The 23,122-nt window shown below is 37.8% G+C and overlaps 1 protein-coding gene across 3 annotated transcripts in view; it reads right to left on the bottom strand.

The window, feature by feature from the left end:
• Positions 1–23,122, bottom strand: part of LOC130919528 (protein unc-13 homolog C) — a 291,333-nt gene that overhangs the window by 207,705 nt on the left and 60,506 nt on the right. For 2 of the 3 annotated variants that reach the window (XM_057842337.1, XM_057842322.1), the window contains exons 5-6: positions 19,846–19,924; positions 6,602–6,673 (exon numbers count right to left, since the gene is read on the bottom strand). In XM_057842337.1, coding sequence (XP_057698320.1) covers positions 6,602–6,673; positions 19,846–19,924 — 151 coding nt within the window. The remainder of the gene's footprint in view (positions 1–6,601; positions 6,674–19,845; positions 19,925–23,122) is intronic. The other variant, XM_057842330.1, reaches the window with a different exon arrangement.

Here is a 23,122-nt window from a genome sequence, read left to right on the forward strand (position 1 = left end):
GGCCACTCCAGGACCTTGAAATGCTTCTTCTTTGTTGCCCTGGCTGTGTGTTTGGGATCACTGTCATGTTGAAAGACCCAGCCACGTCTCATCTTCAAAGCACTTGCTGATGGAAGGAGATTTTCACTCAAAATCTCTCGATACATGGCTCCATTCATTCTTTCCTTTACACAGATCAGTCGTCCTGGTCCCTTTGCAGAAAAACAGCCCCAACGCATGATGTTTCCACCTCCATGCTTCACAGTGGGTATGGTGTTCTTTGGATGCAATTCAGTATTCTTTCTCCTCCAAACACGAGAACCTGTGTTTCTACCAAAAAGTTCTATTTTGGTTTCATCTGACTATAACACATTCTCCCAGTCCTCTTCTGGATTATTCCACTGCTCTCTAGCGAACCGCAGACAGGCCTGGACGTGTACTGGCTTCAGCACCGGGACACGTCTGGCAGTGTAGGATTTGAGTCCCTGGTGGCGCATTGAGTTACTGATAGTAGCCTTTGTTGCTGTGGTCCCAGCTCTCTGTAGGTCATTCACTAGGTCCCCCCGTGTGATTCTGGGATTTTTGCTCACTGTTCTTGTTATCATTTTGACGCCACAGGGTGAGATCTTACATGGAGCCCCAGATCGTGGGAGATTATCATTGGTCTTGTGTGTCTTCCATTTTCTAATAATTGCTCCCACAGTTGATTCCTTTACACCAAGCGTTTTACCTATTGCAGATTCAGTCTTTCCAGCTTGGTGCAGGTCTACAAATTTGTCTCTGCTGTCCTTCAACAGCTCTTTGGTCTTGGCCATAGTGGAGTATGGAGTGTAACTGACTGAGGTTGTGCACAGGTGTCTTTTATGCCGATAATGAGTTGAAAAACAGGTGCCATTAATACAGGTAACGAGTGGAGCCTCGTTAGACCTCGTTAGAAGAAGTTAGACCTCTTTGACAGCCAGAGAGATTGCTTGTTTGTAGGTGACCAAATAATTATTTTCCACTCTAATTTGGAAATAAATTATTTAAAAATCAAACAACGATTTTCTGTTTTTTTTCCACATTCTGTCTCTCATGGTTGAGGTTTACCTATGTTGACAATTACAGGCCTCTCTAATCTTTTCAAGTAGGATAACTTGCACAATTGGTGGTTGACTAAATACTTATTTGCCCCACTGTACATGAATTCTCTTCAGCTTCTCTCCCAATGCTGCCTATCACACCACCCAGCAGAAGTGTGAAGAGCTCTGGTGTGAGTCACCCTTTGAGGTAACCCTCGCTGTGTGGTGCAAGACAACATAAGTGTTTGACAGACGCCACATCTATGTGAGAATAACAGAGCACAGAGTCAAGATCTTGGATCCCCTTTACCTCTCCCTTTCACCACCCCTTGTCTGTGTTGTCTGCCACTCTGTCCAAACACCCTCTCCCGAAACACAAAGGTACAGAAGTCACAAAGGTTGTTAGTTGTGTTGCAGGTATAGAGATTGGCCTCTAGTCCACTCTGAATTTTTGCCATAGCAATGATACATTATGCACTTGTGCAGGGTGGACAAACTATTCCACAAAGGGCTGCAGAGGGTTCAGGTTTTTGTTCCAACCCATCAACAGGACACCTTTCACGAATCTGGTGTCCTACAAGATTAATCAGTTGATTGCAGTCAGATACTTCTTGTTCCCACAGAAATCTCATTAGTTACATTGTCTATACTGAATTGGTTTGAACAAAGACTAGGACCCACTGGGGCCCTCGATGACCGATTTGCCCACCCCTGGACTAGTGTCATTATGAAGACCAAACTGCCATCATGTTTAGTTCACCAAATTTTGTTTTCTGAAAATGATGTCATACAAGACTGCATTTGACTTTGGTTTTAACATAGTTTTGACTTGCCCTGATCTCATTTGATGGTTCTCACATTGTTAACGTATCTGTCAGGAAATGCGTGGGCAGGCAGGTTGTGTGGACCCAAATGCAGGGAAACAATAATGCAAGGCAGGTGGCATTGAACTCAAAAAAGGTTTTAATAATAACAAACAAAAACACAAAGTGCAACCAAAAGGACTGGGGATTAACAAGGCAAGGTTCAAACAAAACTTACTTTATCGGAGGGACTAATACACGAGGGCTTGGACAGGACTTTGACATCTACATTGACAATGAAGCAACAAGGAGTGACAAGAAACTGGGTGCCTATATACACACACGTAGACAAGGGGTAACGTGACAACGAGTAACAGCTGTGTAACACAGGAGGAGGCAGATTGGAGGATACATTATGAGAAGGCACAACAGGTAAAATCAATGGGCAATCACAGGGACAAGTCACACTAGGAGAAAACCAACACAAAACCTAACCGTCTCGGTTTGGACTTGATCTCAGGTTCTCAAAGTCTTTGGCTCTGTTCTCAAACTGTTTTACCTGCATGGCACTATACAGGTCTTGCATGGTTTCGGTCTCGGTATTTATTTGGTCTCGACTTTCCCCATATGGCCCCTGACTCTTTCATAACTTGGTCTCGACTTCTCAAATTCTTTGTTCTCAACTTGTATCAATATGCATTTTTAATTTTGTCTTGATCTCAACTGGTTTCGAACTCCTTGTTTTCAGTATTAAATTCAGGTTCACCTCAGCTGCTCAAAGCTTTGTTCTTTCCTTGATGGTGAGCTACTTCCACGTCAGACACATTGTTTTCTAAAGGTGGTCAAAATTTGCAATATATATTTTATTTAAAAACTAGTCAATAATCCAGTGTCCAACAAACCACAATTTTGTAATTTTCCCCGGTAACTCGGGCAAAATCAATTTGATGACTGGAGCCGAATCTTCGTGCTGCTCCAATTAAAGAACTTTAAGTGTTCAGCTACTGCTGGGCAATAAACACAAAAAAAGTTCTTATTGTACTGTAATGTTAACAACACAACTAATAAACTGCATTGTGCTGGACTGGACACAATGTTCTATTCTGCTCTAAAAAGCAAATAAATTGAAAGTTTGATTCAGATTTCTTATATGCCAGGCGAGTTGAAACATGTAAAGTATAGAAAGTAAATAAGAGTGGTGGACACCAGTCAAGATGTGTAAGATGGAGGGACATCCCTACTCGGAAGGTGGTGGGCAGCTTGTTTAACGTGGATGCCAAATTGTTCACGTCAACGCCACATGACAGAGATGACGAATCACTTGCTGCCTTCCGTCCCTTCCATTCTTCTCTCATCACCCTCGTTGATCCGATTCCACTCCCTAACATCATATGATTGTTTATATGGAGCACTTCCCCCCTCCAACTCGCCCTTCAGCCCACTCCTCCAGTCCTCACAGGGAAGCACTCTCCTGGACTTAACGCAGCAGATAAAACTCTGACATCTGCTCGGCCTACTTACCACAACCACACAATCTGCAGCCTTACTGGGAACTCGACCACAAAAATACACAAATCTCTGTTTGCCCCTTCGTTCGAATAGACTTCTCAACAGCTGCCCCTTTTGGTCCCCTGATTACAAGGATGCACAGTCTCAATTCATAAAGGGAGCAGCTCGGCTGCACTAATAAACACAATGAATATTTCATGTCTATTCTGCTCCATCTGGATTGTCCATCCTTAAAATCCTTCTAATCTCACTCACGGCTACAGTATATCGTGAACTAGTGGCCTTTAATTTAATAGACGCTGTGTCTTAATTAGTCTCTGAGTGCACTGTTTTCTTGAAAAAGTAAGAACGTTTTTCTAGCATGTTAGCATACCGGTCGTTAGCCTGCGGCATTGTGGCAATTTTCATTTGTAATGATATCTGAATAGATGAGATATAAAATAATAATTATTATATAACAGTTTTAGAGGGTTGATACTATGTTAAATGATACTATACCAGTTGAATGATGATAATAATAATACTGCATTGGATTTATACAATGCTATACATGACACTCAAAGACGCTTTACATTGCATTATTGTTTCACTCAAGACTTGATGGTGGTAAGATACTTCAGCCACTCATTCTGACATTAACACAGGCAAGTAGAGTGAAGTATCTTGGCCAAGGATACAGCTACAATTGGCATAAATGGGAGCTGCATTCAAATCCCCCATCCTTAAATCAGTGGATGACCCACTCAATCACCTGTGCCACCATTGCAGTCATTTGTTATATGATAATCTCAATATAAAGGGAGAAATCCTATTTCATTTGCCTTAGCACTTTTTTGTACTCAGATTGCTTTTTCTGCTTGGAAATTAGAATGCTAGCAGTTAGCATTGTAGCAATTCTTAGTGGAAAAATTAGCTGACATCAGAACACGATGTGAAATCCTTCTCATTCTGCCGCTTGATTTTCGGATATAAAATGGTCCATTTCTAATAGTACCTGTTAATAGGTACAGAGAAAAACCTTTATTGGTTTGCCAAGTGACTTTTTGTACTCATGTTATATCCTCTGTAATGTTAGCATTTGATCACCTCATATGAGAAATAGTACAGCCTTGATCGATAAATGCCTTGGTAATCTCGCTGTATTTTTTGTATTCGCTGACTGTAAGTGTTGTAAGATTTCATCAGTTTAGCTTAGTAGCCTGAACCAAATACAGTGAACATCTTTATCTAAACTGCTTTCACACTGTCTTTACGTATGTTCCTTTTATTTGTTAGCATATTAAATGTGAGCATTCACTGTGTCCACAAAGATTATTTGCATGCGACATGTTACAACATTAACATTACAACATTAAACACATTTCCAAGCTCATGTTGAAATAAATCTTAGGCAACAGGACATAATGAAGCCAAAACACAGTGGTACCTCGACATACAGTACAATCGCTTCGACACACAATTTTTTTGACATCCGACGTAAAATTTGAGTCGCTGTTTCTTTCTACATCCGACGACATGCTCGAAATACGACGATTTATGACAGCGCCACAGTTACTTTGTTTTCCCGCAAGACGCACACCGGATTTTCATGTGAGAGAAATCAACATGGGTTCCAAGAATGTCAGTGCAGGTGGTATAAAGGAAAAAGGTGAGGCTCACCATGGAAATGATTAAAAAATATGAGCATGGTGGGCGCGCCCGTGAACTGACTTGACAATACGGCCGTAGAATGTCTAGAATCTTGACGGTCCTCCTCGGACCTCCGTTCGGCAGTCTTTATAAGTTAAGGTGACAATTATTATTGTCGTAACAAAAACCAAAAAATAACCAGCAGGTTTTTAATCATTGATTTCAGAACTTGTGCAACACAACATGCCTATTGTCCGCCCCAGCTGAACAAAGTTAAAAAGTCCTCTCTCCCTCACTCTGTCAAGTCAGCCACTCGGTGCGTTCAGGTACACCACGCAAAAGACATCCGCCACAGTAGAATCCCATTTGTTACATTGTTACAGGTATTATTATTATTATTGCTATTATTATATTATTATTATGATTTTTATTTATAATTTATTTGTTTTTCTCTGTGTAAGTGCTATTTGCAATAGTACCAGCAGCATTTATTAAGGATTTAGTGTAGGTTTTCAGGCTGTGGAACAAATTAATCGGATTATAATGTATTCGTATTGGAAAATCCTGCTCAACCTACGACCATTTCACTTACAAACAGGGTCCTGGAACGAATAAACTTCATATGTAGAGGTACCACTGTACTTTATCTTTAGAAATTGTTCCATAATTTATGCAAGAATTTTAGTCCTCATGTGGCACCAAGTTATAACTAGTCTGCCAGCTTTGTTTTTTTAAGAGAAAGGGCTTCCTCTCCCGCTTACAGTAAATCCGCCTCCCCCTCGGGGAGAGACGAATTGCAATCAATTAATACAGAGACAGCTTTGGAGGTCACCACAAAAGTGTCTCTTTCCATTGACTTTTGTATTCCACCTGTACTCTATTATTTCAGCCTTCCAGGGTTACTTGGTGTTTATTAATAAATTGATAGATGTGGTAAACTTTGACATGGCGCACGCACATTTCAATATCGGGCACAAACAACAAAGAAAACATGCAACGAATTGCCAAAAACAAGCATAAGGTTAATGATTCTGTAGCATTGTTTTAGTTATCAACAGATTTCAAATGGGTTTAGCATTCAATTATTTAATGTCTTTGTATGAATGATGGCATCTTTGAACTGAAGTAATTACAGTCCCAGCAGGACTACCCGTTTATTGCCTAATGGAAAAATGGAGATGTCTGAAAAATTTTGTTTCTCTTAATTGGGACTCAACATCGATTCAGGGGAGAGCCAAAATCGGAGAAAAATGTCCTTTATGCAAGTTCGACAATAAGCCAGAATATCACGTTGAAGTAAATTGTGAGACGAGTGTAAATATGTCCATTTGTGATAAAACGTCTGCCATGGAAACATCCATATTAATTTTTGATAGTAGTTAATTTTTAGAACCTTACAAGGAGTACATTTTTTTGCTGTCCAAACCATCATCTAGCCATTTTCACAGTAGTGGAAATAGGTGTAGATATTGACCAAACATTTGCAACCAAGGAATATAAGCCACTGTATAGCCCTAGTGGTACTGACAACATCATCCTGCATACTGAACCACATCTGTTCCCCAATGAGCTCAGCTGTAACCAAACAATGAAGGCCAAGCATGCTCACTCGGTACTCACCAAGTCCTCGTTATTCAGGGTGGAGCGATTCACCAGAGCGAACGAGATGCCTGCCTTTCGAGCAGTGAGGGTCTGGGTGCAAAAGTGGAACAAGGTGCATGGTGATGAGAAGGGAGAAACCCAATGACCCATTTTCAGAGGTCTTGTGCAATTTATCACAGACAATGGATTTGCAACAGTGAGTAAAAATAAGCATCTATCCACAACTCCAGCTTGTGATGTACAAAGTAAATAATGTGCAACATAAAAACAGTAATTGCTGATTGTCCAACAATAAAATGCATTCAAACTAGGAATGAAACATTTTAGAAATAAATCATATTACAATTTTTCTGACATAGATTGTGATTTTGTGTTGATTCAAAAATATCTTTAAAATCAACAGTCCAATTTATAACTATTTCTCTAACAATGAAGGGGCATTAAAGTCACTGTGAGAAGCATTTTTAAAATTGGTTCAGTAAAAGAAGTGATGCTTTTCTATATAAGTTAATATGTAATTGTAAATAATGCAACATGTAAAAATATCTTTTATAAACAATAAATAAAACTTTTGCATTTTACATAAGTGGAAGATTGTATGTCAATTCTAAAACAGGAACAAAATGTATGTTTTCATAGAATTTAAATCCCTTGACAATAACATTAAGTGATGTTGAAATACTTAATTTCAAAAATTGTAATGCAAGCATTTGTGAATTGGCCGTTTTACTTCACATCATCATTTTCATTTCAACATTGTCTGCCTTTTCTTTTATGTAATTAAATAAGTTAAAGAAAAACATAGTCCCTTATATTGGTTTGAAGACTAATTATTGTGAAATAGTTCGAAAATCTCAGCAGTCGGTGATGCAAAATATTACAAAACGAGGTAAAATTGAAGAACCAACACCCGGCTCCTTAAATATGTTATTAGCCCAGAATGTGCATGCCCTCTACTGGCTAACACAGAACCTACAGCCAACAAGAAGTCCTAATTTAATTAGCCAGGCTTGAGTAGAAACATGACAGAAAAGTAGCATGTTGCAGTGTGAGAATTACTGGGTTTCGGAATGTTAGCACTAATTAATTCTGGTGCTGATTTGATGGGCCAAACGCTCGTTTCTTTATGTTCGTGCTCGGACGAGCATGCACCATGCACAACCTTAACACAGGGTGCAGTTACGCTTGACGCCGGAGGTGGCAGTCACAAGTAAAAAAGTGACAAACTCCATATTAGAGTTGAAACGAATACTCGAGTAACTTGAGTTTAAAAACTGGTCCGAGTAATTTTATTCACCTCAAGGAATCGTTTAATTTTGCCAGCTCTAAGCATCACGTTTTACCCGGACTACTTTTAATGCGGGACAACGCACTGACTTCACGTGCGTAGAGGAAGAAACATTTAAAAAAATAAAAATAAAAAAAGCCTACCGCAGCCGACAGCCGGTACAAACTACTCCGACGTTGTTAAAAATTACGCCCGCATGATGCTATGGTAGTAGCAGGTAGCGTCTGATGAGTCTCATAGATATGACATCTATGTAGAACTAGATGCGAAATGACAGACTGGATGGCGTTAGTAAACAACCGCCATCTTAAAGCAGTACACTTCTCAGCGCTAATAAATAGGATATCGCAAGCTGTCACTCGCTCACGTAACGTTAGCCCTGCAGATGGCTAGGTTTGTGTCTTTATTCAATCCAAAAAAATGTTGCTTCAATCAAAAAAAAAAGTCACTTCAATCAGAATCAATCAAAAAAAAAAAGTCACTTCAATCAGAATATATATTTTCAATTAAAAAAAAGTCATTTCAATCAAAAAAAAATGTGAATGCAAATATAAATTTGAAACTCAAAAAATGCATTTCAAAACTATTTTTCTCTGATTGAATATTTTTCTTTTGATTGAAACAACTTTTTTGATTGAAGTAATGTAGTTTTGCATTTGGGCCACATTTGGGTCTTTATTATTTAATGAAAAAATAAGTTGCTTCAAACAACAACAAAAAAAAACAAGAAAAATATCTTCAATCAAAAATTTAAAAAATTCAATCATAGAAAAAAAGTTTTGAATGCGAAAAAAATATTTGAGACTCAGAAATTTGCTTTTGAACACTTATTTTATCATTTAAACTGTTTTCTTTGATTGAAGCAATCCTTTTTTGTTTGGGCCATATTTTGGTAGGACATTTGTGTCTAAATCATTCAATCCCAGAAAAAATTGCTTCAATCAAAAAAACTATTTTCAATCAAAGAAAAGAAATCTTTTCAGAAAAATAAAAATTGCCCTTCCCTAAAAAAAAAAAAAAAAAGTACCGGTATATATAAGTGAATAATGGCCACCAGGGCTCCAGCCAGCCATCGGACTCAGCTTGAAGAGTTCAAGCTGAAAATAGCGCACCTAAGGCAGATGACTTCGATGCGAGGCAGTGCTTCTATGATCCGAGAGTACAGTAGATCTGAGATGCTAATGTTGGCGGTTTTCAACAATGTACATCGAAAATAAAGACATTGATTGACTGAAAATGGTTCAATATTAGATGAAATGTCTTGTTTTCTAATGTATATTTAGAATTGCTCTTTACCTAAAAAAAAAATGTTTTATCCGATTACTTGATTACTAAAATATTCAATAGCTGCAGCCCTACTCCATATGGCACCTTTAATGCTAACAGGGAACCCAGCAACTCCCACAATCCAACTCTGTGATGATACAACCCATCATTTATGACCATGTCCTTGGTGTCGTAAGGGATCAAAGATTCACAGTTCTGCACATATTGTCATGTTTGCTCTTTTATTGTATTCACTTTACGCATTTCTTAATTTTCTAGCTAATTTGTAGTAGTAGTAGAGTAGTTAATTGATTTTTGCTATATGTTTCTGCCATACTTGTGTGGAATAAGTACTGCACAACTAAAGTTGGAAACTGTGGATTTCACGTTAGCTTAGCAGTTAGCATTGTCATGTACTCCCTGCTTTCTTGACACATTGCAGCTTTCGCCACCTCTTGCCCGCCTTGCTTGTCAAAATGGAGCTTATTTGCCACCACAGAGGCGAGGATCGGAAGGGTAGTGTTTAGCTGTGCCAGCCAGCAACTACGTGCTTACTATGAAGGGTATCAGGCTGTCAGGCTCTCAGTTTGCCACGATGTATTCTCTGCAGTTCTCATGCAGGTGAATGGTCTTACATTTTGTAAAAGTATTAAACGTAAAGTTAAAATGTGGAGCTTTTGGGAGGTTATCCAATGATACTCTATGTCTAATATACTTCCACACCTCATTTTTAGAGGAGGCACACTTGATCACTAAGGATGCAACACTACTCGGTTTTATATTGAACCGTTCGATACGCCCTCTTCGATTTAATATGCAAAAACATTCGGTCTAAATGAAAAGCTCCCAAAATGTATTTTCTGAATTTATTTTTCTCATATCCCTAGCTAAAAGCTTTTCCTTGAAAAACCAAACCCTGCCGCGAGCTGCCCCCCTACTCCACTCCTCCCCCAAACTGCATGAAAAGTGGGAGCTGTGGCGCACGAGGATCATTGCTCGTGAGGGAAGACAGAAAATTATGGAGGCGGCTTGCCGGATTTGATATTGTACAGATCCGTTGTTTGGCAGCATTTTGGGTGAGCTGATATGCTATCCCCACAGGTACATATTAAAGAAAGACTGTCTTTTCGGTTATGTACAACAAAAACCGCCAATATAATGTTGATGTCTTGTCTGCTGCGAATATTCTCGCTTTGACAACAGACAGGTTAAGAGTGTGGGTCACAGAGACCTAACTCACGGTTACATGATGAACAAAGAGTGGCAAATTAAGAGCGGTGTACTTCAAACTCCTCTTGTTTATGAAAGTCAATTGTCAAATGCTGGTGTTGTGCAGTAGTAAACTGACGTGACTTGTGTGGCGTTTCTTAACTTTTTTTAATGCCCGACAGCGCTCGCCCGCACACAATAGATATCATCAAATAGCAACCTAGATGTGCTATGTTAGATCCCATGCCATTGGCTGCGTGAGCCCAGACTGATCATGGGACGCGTAGTCCATATACTACATCGATGAATTAAAAACCGCCATGACTGAATGGCGGTTAATGACAATGCTGCAAATATTGTTAATTCAGTACGTAACACAGATGGACTCGGACCACAAATAGGATGTTTTTCTCATTTGGTAAACATACCTGCTAAGAGAGCAATAGCAATTAACAGTGTGCCCCGCCTCACTTTACAAACAGTAAGATTATTGTCAGCACTTATATACAAAATTTCTTCAGATCAGTTAGAAGTAAGCACATAAATATTATGCATTATAATCAGGGCTGCACATATTTTTTTTGCCCAGGTTCTCAGAGGAGGACCTGGAGATGTGACTTGGTCCTCATTGAGCTTGAGAGCCGACTCGCCTGATGCGATAAAATTATGACAAGCTTTAGTTAGAGCCAAATACCTTTAATTATATTAACAATTAATGCCTGATTAACATCAACTGGCACAACAAAATTGCCATTACTTTGAAGTGAAATGTAAAGAAATAAACATAAAAGCAGTACTAATTCAAAATAAAGGGCATTATGCGGCTCCCACATTAACTCCAAGCCTTTGTAAAAGTGGGATGTCCTCCTCCTCATAAGAGCTCATTGAACGTGCATGTTTAGCTTTGTGAAATGCGAGCAAAAACACGTTTCTCAGTGCATGGCGCTGCTCTTCATTAACTTTATTCCGCCACTTGTCCATAGGGCGAGTGGGGTGCTGCCTGACATCGATAGTTTGCTTAATTGCCACATGCTCTGTTTTTTTCGTGCTTTTCAAAGTTTGTATGGCTGAAATTCTTTGACCCTACATAAAATGCGCTGCTCTTATCAGCGACATTGGGATTCTCACGGCAAATTTTGTACCACATATCCGTGCGAGCATTATTTACTTCTAGCCATGGTACCTCCTGCAGCCACTTTTCAGCAAAAGTCCTTTATTCGGTAGCTCCGGTGACGTCTCTGTCGGCTGTCTGTCCTTTGACGGGGGTGGGGGAGCACGGAAATAATTACTCAGTGAGGCCTGCCTCCGACATTTTGAGAAGTGATTATCTCGTGTCCGCCGCAAATACAGTGGTTAGCCATCGGTACGCAAAAGCGTATGGAAGCCGTTGAGGGCCAGCGCGTTTGTATACGTCCAGTACGCATGCGTGCATACGAACCACTTATGTGCACCCCTGACTATAATGCATGTTTATATGATGGCATTGTTATTTTTGCTTGTTAGTAAAATTAAAAAAAAAAAAAAACATAAAAAAAAAAAAAAAACACTTGTATTTTTGTTTCAGAGCATTAAATGTATTGAATCGTATCGAAAATCATGCCGAACCATGACTTAACTGTATCGTTGCATCCCTATTGATCACTTTAAGCGGAGAAAGAAGAAAACTTACCAAAGCCTGTGGTTTCCAGAAAGCCACCAAGCGAGAGTGAAAGAGAGACACAAAAAGAATTAGACAAGTTGCAGGAAGTCAATTAGAACTAAAAAGCACTAACAGCAGAGTAATTGTGTTTTCCATAGTGAGCGTACAAGTGTCTTAACTGCCATGCAGGACTGCTGATTGTTATGGCTTAGAGCTTTTAAGCAGATAACTAGTCATCAGAGATTATGAATCCCATTGCATGATTTTTTTGGGGTTTGTTTTTTAATCCATCCATGCACTAGTATTACTCGATTGCAGTCATGCTTGACTTTCTTTCAGCTCGCTGTCGGGTGAAGCTTTTTGCTCATATGTTCTGCTGTATGCTCTGCATAATCATTTGACACAAACAAACACAGACGGACATACTCATGTATAGATGAAGCCAGCTGCGGCACATAAATCGGACTCTCACACATAAAGTATACACACACACACACGCGCAAACTCACCCCCTTGAATGGTAACAGACACACAATACTGTCAAGAAGCACGAATGGAAAACACGCATGTAGACTAGGGGTGGGAATCACGGAGAAATGTGCAATCTGGTGTTTTAACGAACTACAATTCTGTAAAAAAAAAAAAAAAAAAAAAATGTATTGAAGAGAGCAGGATCAGCTACAATACAAATCAGTCATATGAAGAAAAAAATAAAATGAAAGAAATGAAAATAAAGTCTTTAGTATTTTTTTTAATAAAAAAATTAAAACATTAAATACAGTGATCCTTCGCTACTTCATGCTTTAAACTTCGCGTCCTTTTTTTTTTTTTTTTTATCTCATTAATTTCATAATCATTACATTTTCAGTGCTTAAAAAGCATTTATAAAAAATACCCATATACATGTAAGGGTTTTTTTGTTTGTTTGTGTTTTGTTTTTTTAATTATACTATGGGGGGAAAAAAGGGGAAAATGCCTCTTATGAATCTCTTTCCAATTCTGCTAAATCTGAATAAAAACATTGAACGCACCAATTAATTTTTTTTTTTTTTTTTTTTTTCAACTTAAATAAGCTCCGCCTCTACTTTGCAGATTTTCGATTTTCGCTGAGCGGTCCCCATTAAACGCGAAAAACAACTGAGCAGTGTATTTACTGTTTTTGTTTTGTTTTTTCTTTATTACCTTTTTTGCTTTTTTTTTTTTTTTTTTTTTTTTTTAAGTATTAATAAAACATTTAAAAAAAATAATAACATGAAAAATGTAAGCGAATATTTGTTATTAAGAGTTTCCAAAAAAGACAATTTGGACTTTTTTTTTTTTTTGATCAACAATGTCTCTAAACAAACGAAAATAAATAGTCACTTCATTCATTAGTAACTTCGATTGCTCTTCTATTAAATATCAATTAATTAAGGGAGCCCTTACTGGTAGACATAATGACTCCCCAAATTAAATGCGGCCCGCACCAATGAGAGTTTGACACCCCTGCATTAGAGTATTTTTATGCCGCTTTTGTTTTGCATGTTGGTCATTTTTTTGGGACGGTATTTAGTCATTCAGTTTATATTCTGAAAAAATGTGGGAATGATTAAAAATATCTCAGCAGTAGAGATCACATTAATTACATGATGCATAACGCAACATGCAGTGGACTATAATGATATATATATATTTTTTAGTAATAATTATTATTGTTCTTTCTGCTGTGCAAGGTGGCAGTTATCGATAATAACAATATAATGATTTTGCAGGCAGGTGATGATTGTCATTTATTTCTTTTTGTACTCATAATTTTTCTGCTTAATTTACCATTTTTCAATAGATTATTAAAACTAATGTGTCCATTGATTATTTTTGTAAATTCAGTTAATAATTTAGAATATATATATATATATATATATATATATATATATATATATATATATATATATATATATATATATATACATACTGTAGATATAGATAGGTGGGACTATATTAAAAAAAATGATCAAAATAATTAGAAGCCAATTAATGTTTTTTTTTGTTTTGTTTTGTTTTTTTAAATGAAACGTGCTAATTTAATTAGATTTCTCAATTTTTTGATATAGCTGTTAGCTGAGCTAATGCGTCTGTCAGGCAGGGGAATCGGTGTACCAGGAAATAGTGCACTGAGAAATATTGAGTGTTTTTGGAACGCGATCTACGATTAAAATGTATATTAAAAAATGCAACTTTTTAAACCTTCTGTCATTAATTTATCGCAGTAACGCATTAAAGACCAACTCCTACTTTTTACCTATCTGATCTCAGAATATTTCCCACATGGAATTCCCCATAGTTCATGGTAAAATGACAAATTTACTAGCATGCATTAATCAGTCAAAATGGCTTTACTGTCACCCTTCAGTAACTTTAAATTACAGTTGGTTTATTAATGGCAGCCATTCAATTAGATGTTTTAGATCCATGTTAATTATTGATCTCTGAATCAATTGGCAATGTAGTGGCTTTCAAGCAGACAATGTGACTTCAATTCTCAGTTACGACTCCAATGCCAAGCCTGAATTAAAAATAAAAAAGCAAAAAAAAAAAAAAAAAGTAAAATTTGCCAGTAAGTACATCAGGCAACAAAAAACAGATTGAAAGTAGATGAGAACATTACATTCATGCACTAATACAGAATATTTGCGTAGGGCCAACAAACAATACTTATAACAATAATGTCAACTCACTGATGTTTACAATAAATACTTTGTCCCACCCCTAATATACTGTAGAAGCTCACACACACCCACACACACAGACATGAAAATGGAACGTATATTAAAAAAAATAATAATAAAAAAATCAATATCCATGGAAACTTTTAACCCATTGTGGAGAACTTTAGGTGACACAACAAACACCGCAGACACTGACGACTGACAATAAGTGAACCAGTCTTTACCACCAGTCTCTTATGTACGCAGCCCGTTTATGGTAAAGATCTACGGACAGCCATGGAGGATGGCAAAGTAACCTCTACATGAACTGCAAGTGTTGATGTAAGTATTTATTTTTTATTTTTTTAATCAACATGCACCAGCACTGCTGAGGTTGCTGCAGGCAATGCGACATGACTGATAGAATCTGATCGGTGGTGATATCACTGTTTTTCTAATCAATTTTGAACTTTATCCTTGATTTTTTTTTTTTTTGTCTATGCATCTTCATTCCGATATGTGGGTGAACCCTGCTGCTGCTGCCCTGAAGCAATCATACAGCAAATGGGGGGTAGGTGGGGAGAGAGGGGACATTGACAAAGGAGAGCCATGACTGGGGGGGGCACCAGTTGTTTTGCTGACTTCATCCCACGTGTAAAAGGCTTGTCGAGTGCCACTTTACATGATTTAAAAGCCTCACACCGTTAAATCAGAAGTCAATGAAGTCTTTCCCGTATATATATATTTTTGGGTTGAGTTGTCAACATTTCAAGTCAAAGCCAATAAAAAAGACAAAAAGTCACAAAAAGTCTGAAATCTGACAACCCACTGAAAAATATTACCCATAGCTGGGATGGGTCAATGTAGGAATGGCAAAATATACACGCAAAATCCCCAGAGATTAGAAAAATAATAAGACAACAACCCATACTTACCAAGACAATGTTGGTTATTAATTTCATGAGAGACATGGACAAATACAGCATCAACTCATGTTGTTCACTGTGATATAAACATTTATCAACATCCATAGTACTTAAAGCATTCAAATGCACCTATAGTATTATTCTATTACATTCTCCTTCATTCTTAAAATAACCATCCAAACTATTTTTAACATAAATATCAGCTATTGCCAAAAATACATGATGATGAGAAACATACATACATAAATGACGTTCACAGACAAACAAAAATAGATTCATTTCTTGTCGGTTTTACAACAATGTGTTGCTAAATTGGAGTGTGTTGTTACCATCAGATATGTTCTGACATGTTATGTGCCAATTAACGCAAAAAGGAGGGGCACCAATGGGACGCAATGTCAAACACTCTCTGTTGGTAAATTAATCACCGTGCAATACTACATAGTCAACTCCGGTAGGGCAACTAGGATATTAAGTAATCATTATTTCTATGTGTGTATGTTTAACCATTAATAATAAGGACAATTCATAATACATTAATCGTATGACATTTCTTTTGTTGACATTGGGCCATGTACCAATATTTTCAGACTAAAAGCTGCAACTTTTTTCTATTTATTTTAAAAGAATGGCTAACCAAATTTTCCGACCACGTGGCTCTTGGCTGCTATGCTGGTGATGACATGGTGTTCATGAACAACTCTGGGGACTTCATAGATGAATAGAGCTCCATCCAATGCTGTGTTGCTCCAAAAGAACATTTTAAAGCTAACAGGGGGGTGAGACGGATTTAAAAAGGGTAGAACTCCACTGTTTGCTACGAGAGGCCGCTATGGTAGTACAGACACACCATTTATACTGAGCACTACAATGATTTTAATGCTGTCGAAGGGTCCGTCCGATGCTTTATGCCATTAAAGAAGAATAGTTTAAGGCTAGCCATGGGTGGTTAGGCAGATTTAAAGAGGATGGATACCCACAGTGTGCTATGACGAAACTGCTATGCTGGCGCCCTTAGCCTAATTTATCAAGCGTGATGGTGATTTTGATAGTACAGTACAGCTTCTTTGCTCAAGCCATCTCCACCTTGAACAGCCGTATGTAACACCACATCACCCAATGTCCAATATTCATTTACATGCAATATCCCATATTGGCCCGAATATAAGACGGTGTTTTTTTGCATTGAAATAAGACTGAAAAAGTGGAAGTTGTCTTATATTTGGGGTCTAGACATTATACCCATTCACGACGCTAGATGGCGCCAGATATCATTTAAGCGAATGCTGAACTTGAGGAGTAGTGTTCTGTCATGACAGATCTCAGCTACTCTCAAGTTTAACCAGTTTGCATTATTTTATTGCAATGTTTTTCCTCATTCAGATTTGTTTCAAGACTACAGTTACAGTTAGACCTCACTTTGATGGTTAATGCAGTTATTGCTATTTTGTTGTTTTATCACAATAACACTAGATTGGTTTATTTAAATTTCAAAAACCAGAAGCCATTCATTTACGAATGTGATCGCACTTTAGTTTACATATTTAAATGTTCAGATATTAAGATTTGAATGAGACAAAATTGACATGCTTTTCTCTCAAATATATTTTTTATAATCATTTGTTTCAGATGTACTGTAATTATTTTCTGTACAAAAATTAATTTGGTGTTCAAAAAGTCTTTTCAAACTTGAGTCTTGAAAAAGAGGGGGTTATAATCAGGGCCGTCTTAAATTGGGCCAATACGGTACTATGTGCAATGCTTACTATGTGGAAAATTTAATGCCTCACTGTCAACAGCTGCTACTTAACTTCTATTCGCACATATTCTATGTGCAGTACTTACTTAGGTGCAATATTAACGTGCAATATTCAATGCCTTCACTGTCAATTATTTGCACTGGCTGAACATAGAACTACCTCATACACATTTTATATTTATTTGAATTGATATTTTTATTGCAAGTCGCTTTTGAGATGTTATGTTCTCCTGCACTACAAAGGGAGATGCTGCACAATTTCAATGTAAAACTGTATAAAGACAGTAAAGGGCTATTTTATTCTAGAGGAGAACTGCAACTTTGCCAAATGATGTTAAATTTCGTAATAAAAAGATGAATCAAACCTTTCTGTGTGACATCTCTCCATGTGAATATCCCATATAAATGGATGGACAACTGCGACTTATAGTCAGGTGAGGCTTATGTGTGGTTTTCTTTTATTCTTGTTTTATTTGAGCAGTGCTGCTTATAGTCAGGTGTGCTATAGAGTGTGGCTATTATGGTACTCTTTTTACCTCTATGACTAGAGTTGGGAATCGAGCATTGAGCATCGATGGGACCCGATTCTAACACTCTTGTTCTCCCGGAACGGTTCGAATTTTAAAATTTTGATTCCATGTTTCGATGCCCTGACCGCTGAGCGGGAAAAAAATGTTGCTGAAAACCACGAAGAAGAAGCCACAAGAAGCGTGTGTGTGCATTGCAACTTGATTACAACCATGGACACGGTGTGGCGGGCCTCAAAAGTTAGGCTTAACTTTAGAAAAAAAAAAAAAGACTAGTCAGCTCAGTGCAACATTTGCAACACAGCTATATCACACAAAAGTGGCTGCACGACCAATTAGGCATGACCGGCTTCATGGAATATAGCCTAAGTGCCAAGTGCAAAGCTAGCCGAGTGCTATGTAATTGACACACTGAGCCGTCAGAACCAGGTAAGTAAAACAATACATTACGTCTGTCTTCTGCTGTTCCCGCGATCCGACCCCAGATTAAGCAGTAGATGACAGACGGACGGACGGACGGACGGACGGACGGAAAATAGTACAAGAATAAGTCGTATTATTACGTTGGGCTATAGTCGATATCATATTTATAGAACTACAGTAGATGCAAAATGACAGACTAGGTGGCGTTAGAACATATAAAGAGAAAGATGCAAGATGACAGACTCTCTGGCGGTAGTATACAGCCGCAAACTTAAAGCAGTAGACGCTTCTGTTAAAATCAACAGTATTGAAAGGATTTTTGTTTTGGAATCTCTTGTGTTGCTTATTTAGAAAAAAGCAGCCATATGAACCATTTGACTACTTTTTTAATGAACTCGTAGCAGTGAAAACATAGCATCACATCACAAAGCATCCGAGCCAGACGCTCTTATCTCTTCTTCTCCGCATTATACGTGCACACACCTACAGCGCCACTCACTGGCCTAACTGGTATTGTCACAACGTAAATATTGCATGTGTCTGTATACACAACAGAGTCGGTTTTTCTTAGTAAGGAAACATTAGTATTTTGCCTCATCTACATCAAATTAGAATCAATAGAAGAATTTATACTAATGCTTCGCTGTAGGTCCCAGCTAAGGTACATGTATGCAAAAGAATATGAGTAAATGTTTTCTCCATGAGCTTTGACAAATAAACATCTTTGTGAAAGTTCACTCCTGTGGAAAGAAACTTCATCACATTCAAGTTCAAAGACTGATATTTATATACAGCTTAAAAATAACCCTGTGAGAAGTTCATATAATTTATACATTTTATATTAATTCTATTAATAATATATTTATAAATTTTAGATTTATATAAATGATAATAATAATAATACATTTGAAATTCATATAATTAAAAAAAAAAATCGAGAAGTTAAGACATTAATATAAACTAATAAATTTTTAAACTATAGATTTTTTGACCCTGCCCTTTTTTTTTTTTTTAGCCTGCCTCTTAAAAGAATCGGAATAGAGAATCGTTCGGAACCGGAATCGAAACATGGAATCGGAACCAGAATCGTTCAATTTCAAACAATGCCCAACCCTATCTATGCTGTGTTGACATTAATGCTGACAAGAAAAGCTCAAAATTGTGTGATGTCATGGATATTTGAGTGTTGTACCTATATACTATAAGGCTATCATTAAGTCTGCAGATGCCCAGGGGTTACATGTGTTCATCTAAAACCAATGCAATTCTTGTTTAATCTTCCTAGAGCCTTTTACCCCTCTGCAGAGACCATGTGTTGTTGTCTCAATGAAACAACCTTCTTATTTCCCACTTTTATTTATTATTGATCTGGTACCTATAGAACGCAATCAGCTGGCAAGTAAAGAAAAGAAACAATTGTATGGCGTTCCTTCAGCTGATACTCACACAGCACAGGGTTCCATCAGAGTGGCACAGCGAAAGGTCACTCAGATAGCTTTGACATAAATTACATACAACCCCGTTTGAGGCAAATGACTCACCAGGTCTCGGACAAGAGGCACTGTCCTCTTGCGGCGTAAATCTGGCATGCTGTCAATACCGTAAAGAATACTGCCGGCCCTAGAGAAGCAGACAGATTTAAAGAGTATTAATATCATAATAACACCATGCGGAGGTTAGACATTCCTTTTTTGATTTACACGGACCAATGAAAACCATAGATCAATCTTCTTGCCTTTACCTGCCTCACCTTTGGATGCGACTTCATTGCATTCCATTGTGACACTCACTACTCTAGATCATCTAAGGTACATTGTAACAGATGTAAAGTTGGACAGAAAATGGATGCATCGATTTTGTGGGAGTTAGAAAGTGGCATATCATTTTTTTTTTTTTATTCAGAGGTGCAAATAGGTCACATTACGCATTCAAGGTCAAGGATGCCTAAAAACCCTAAAAAATATTTAAATTGTTTTAAAATCCAAATAAATAAGTATGACCAATGACTTTATATTCATGGCAAGCTATATATAATTAGTATCTTTTGTGCTTTATCACGCTGATGTCTGTTCTTCCGCTCTCTAGTTACTACTCACATGGGCAAGAAAAGAGATGTAGGGTGGAAAGTGAATGTTGCAGGATTTTAAACCATTTAAAATATAGATATATTTATAGAGATTAAGAACATTAAAGAGAAACTCATACAAAAGGCTACTGCAAGCATAAACATGGATGCACATAACACTGTTGGGAGACCACAAAGTCTCAGCACGTTTCCCTAGTTGCATGTGTTAGTAGGTGCCTTTGTTTCGGTTTGCAGCTGAGTTTAAATGGATTTGGTACTAAACTCTTGGATGTCTTATGAACTACGTAAACAAAAGTGAACAATCGAATAGGCTATTTATCTGTCTTAATTGGATGAACACCATCGGTGGTCTGGTTGTTAATTTAGAAACTCTTTTTGGTCTATTTTTTTCTATGCAAAATTGATCTTGAATTTGTTGGACTATTGAACTTTGCTAAATTACACAGACATAAACATTCCTACAGTGACACCGTAATCTATATTTGAACATGCTTCAGAACGAATGCTAACAGGGTAGTATGTTACATATCTTATAAACACATTAAATTCTCTGATTCCATCGTGTTGTGGATGGATTTTTAATATGTTTTGTCCTTGTGACATTTAGGTGTATATTGACCTCTTTGCTCTTTCTATCCTCACACTCCACATATTTCCCTCCGGTGTCCCGTCAGCCTCATTCCTTTGCCACCAGACTCTGGGTGGAATCACCTCAACTGTCACTCAATGACTGTCTAATGACCTCACCAGCAAGTTCCTCTCTACACTGTTGAAGCTCACTAAGTCTTTGTGTCAGGCTGTAATATCCCAGAGTTGCACAATATGACGAGAGGAAGGGCGGGCCCTTGCTTCACCCCAGGGTCCCTTGACTCTCACTTGCTCTATGCAAAGGGCATGCACCAGATGGCCAAATAGTGAGCCGGGGTTCATGTAGGCTAAACAGTAGTAATGGTACAAATAGAGCTGGTGAAGCATGTGGGTAGCCCTTCTGGCTTCAAGCCAAAAGGTTGTAGGTTAGAATCTTTGCTCAGCCTTTTTTTGTAGATTTCATGTTTACTCTGTACCTGCTTGGTTTTTCACCCTAACTTGGAATTTTTAGTTCATTAAAGAACCAAATCAAAATTGATCATTCTATTTCAGATTTCTTTAGAAATACTAGCCTCCAAAGAGTATTAGGAATGTGGTTGTATAGGCTATGCCGAACATTTGTACACTGACTCTGGTCTGTTGCCACATGTAGACAACAATTTGGTTTTTGTGTTGTTTTTGACTCTGACTTAAGGGTGTAACGGTACATGTGTTTGTATTGAACCGTTTCGGTACCAGGTGCTCGGTTCGGAACGGAGGCGTACCGAACGAGTTTCTGACGTAACCCTTACTTTTCGAGGCTGTGAGTCGATCGGGTTACAGTTTCTTTGTGTAGATTATATTTACTCCATCTTCTCTACTATAATGAGGACCAACACGGTAGGACAGTATATAACCCAGAAACGTCAACGGCGCGACAACGTGGCCGCCACGAGAACGCAGTGAAACGCGGGCGTTAAAGTCAATCAGCCAATGCACACCAGTCGCAGTGCGGCTGCGCGTCCCAGAAGCGGCTCAACGCAACACACGCGAAAAGAATGGCAGAGTTTATTATTTGATGCGAGACGCGGCCCTCCTGCGTCAATACTACTAGCTAGGATCGGGCAGACCGGAAGTCACTTGTGTAAATATACGGTGGATCCGGTCGATTTTCAAACTAATATGCAATCGTAACCCACTGTTTGAGTCCATTAGATCTCTTGAGTGGTAGATCGGGGCACAGTTGACTTGTCTTTGTTGATTTACTGCTGTCTTCTCTGCTATATTAATAACCAACACGGCCCCGTGTTCAATACAAAACCCTCCTACCAAAACAAAACAAGTAGGAACTAATATTCACATAGGTACTAAAGTTATACAACATAAAATATACAATATAAGTGAATACTACATCACATTTGTAAAATATTAACACATAATATAATAAATAATAGCCCATTTAAATAAAATTGAAATGAGCTTAAACACCTGTAATTAGATAATAAGAATAATACACAGATCCTGCTTACACAGTTAAATTTATTAATTTCTGTTTGGCGCTTTAACTTGAGAAAATCCACCAATAAAGCTTTTGAAAACCGTTCATAAGAAAAAAAAAGATTCATTGAGGCATTTAATTTGTAAAATACATGTTAAAATCTTTGTCATCTCTTTAGCACAGGACTTCTTTTTTCTTTCTTTCAGAAAGAAAGCTGACCAGTACGCGGGGTCTGACAGGCAAATTGTTGTTGGATTATTATCTTTAAATACCCGTTACTTTTTGAGCAGAATTCTAGATTTGTACAGGCTAATGTTCCTATTGTTGAAAGCACAAAAGTGTGTAATAAACAACTAGCACATTTATATTTTGCATTTTGTTTTCTTACTGTACCGAAAATGAGCCGAACCATGACCTCAAAACCGAGGTACGTACCGAACCGAGATTTTTGTGTACCCTTACACCCCTACTCTGACTAGTTAAAAAACTGAGTCATCAGGGTCAAAAATCATATCTGAGCTAAGTATTCTTTGACATAATTGCATCATCTCTTTGCTTCAAAACTGTTTGTTATTCTACTCATTGGCAGCTCTCTGGCTTTCATGTCAGTTCCAACTCTGACTAGTGATTTTGTCCTCAGTAGCAAGTATAAAATCCAAAACTCAGT

Source organism: Corythoichthys intestinalis, chromosome 1, assembly GCF_030265065.1.
Source record: "Corythoichthys intestinalis isolate RoL2023-P3 chromosome 1, ASM3026506v1, whole genome shotgun sequence".
Classification (NCBI taxonomy): Eukaryota; Metazoa; Chordata; class Actinopteri; order Syngnathiformes; family Syngnathidae; genus Corythoichthys; species Corythoichthys intestinalis.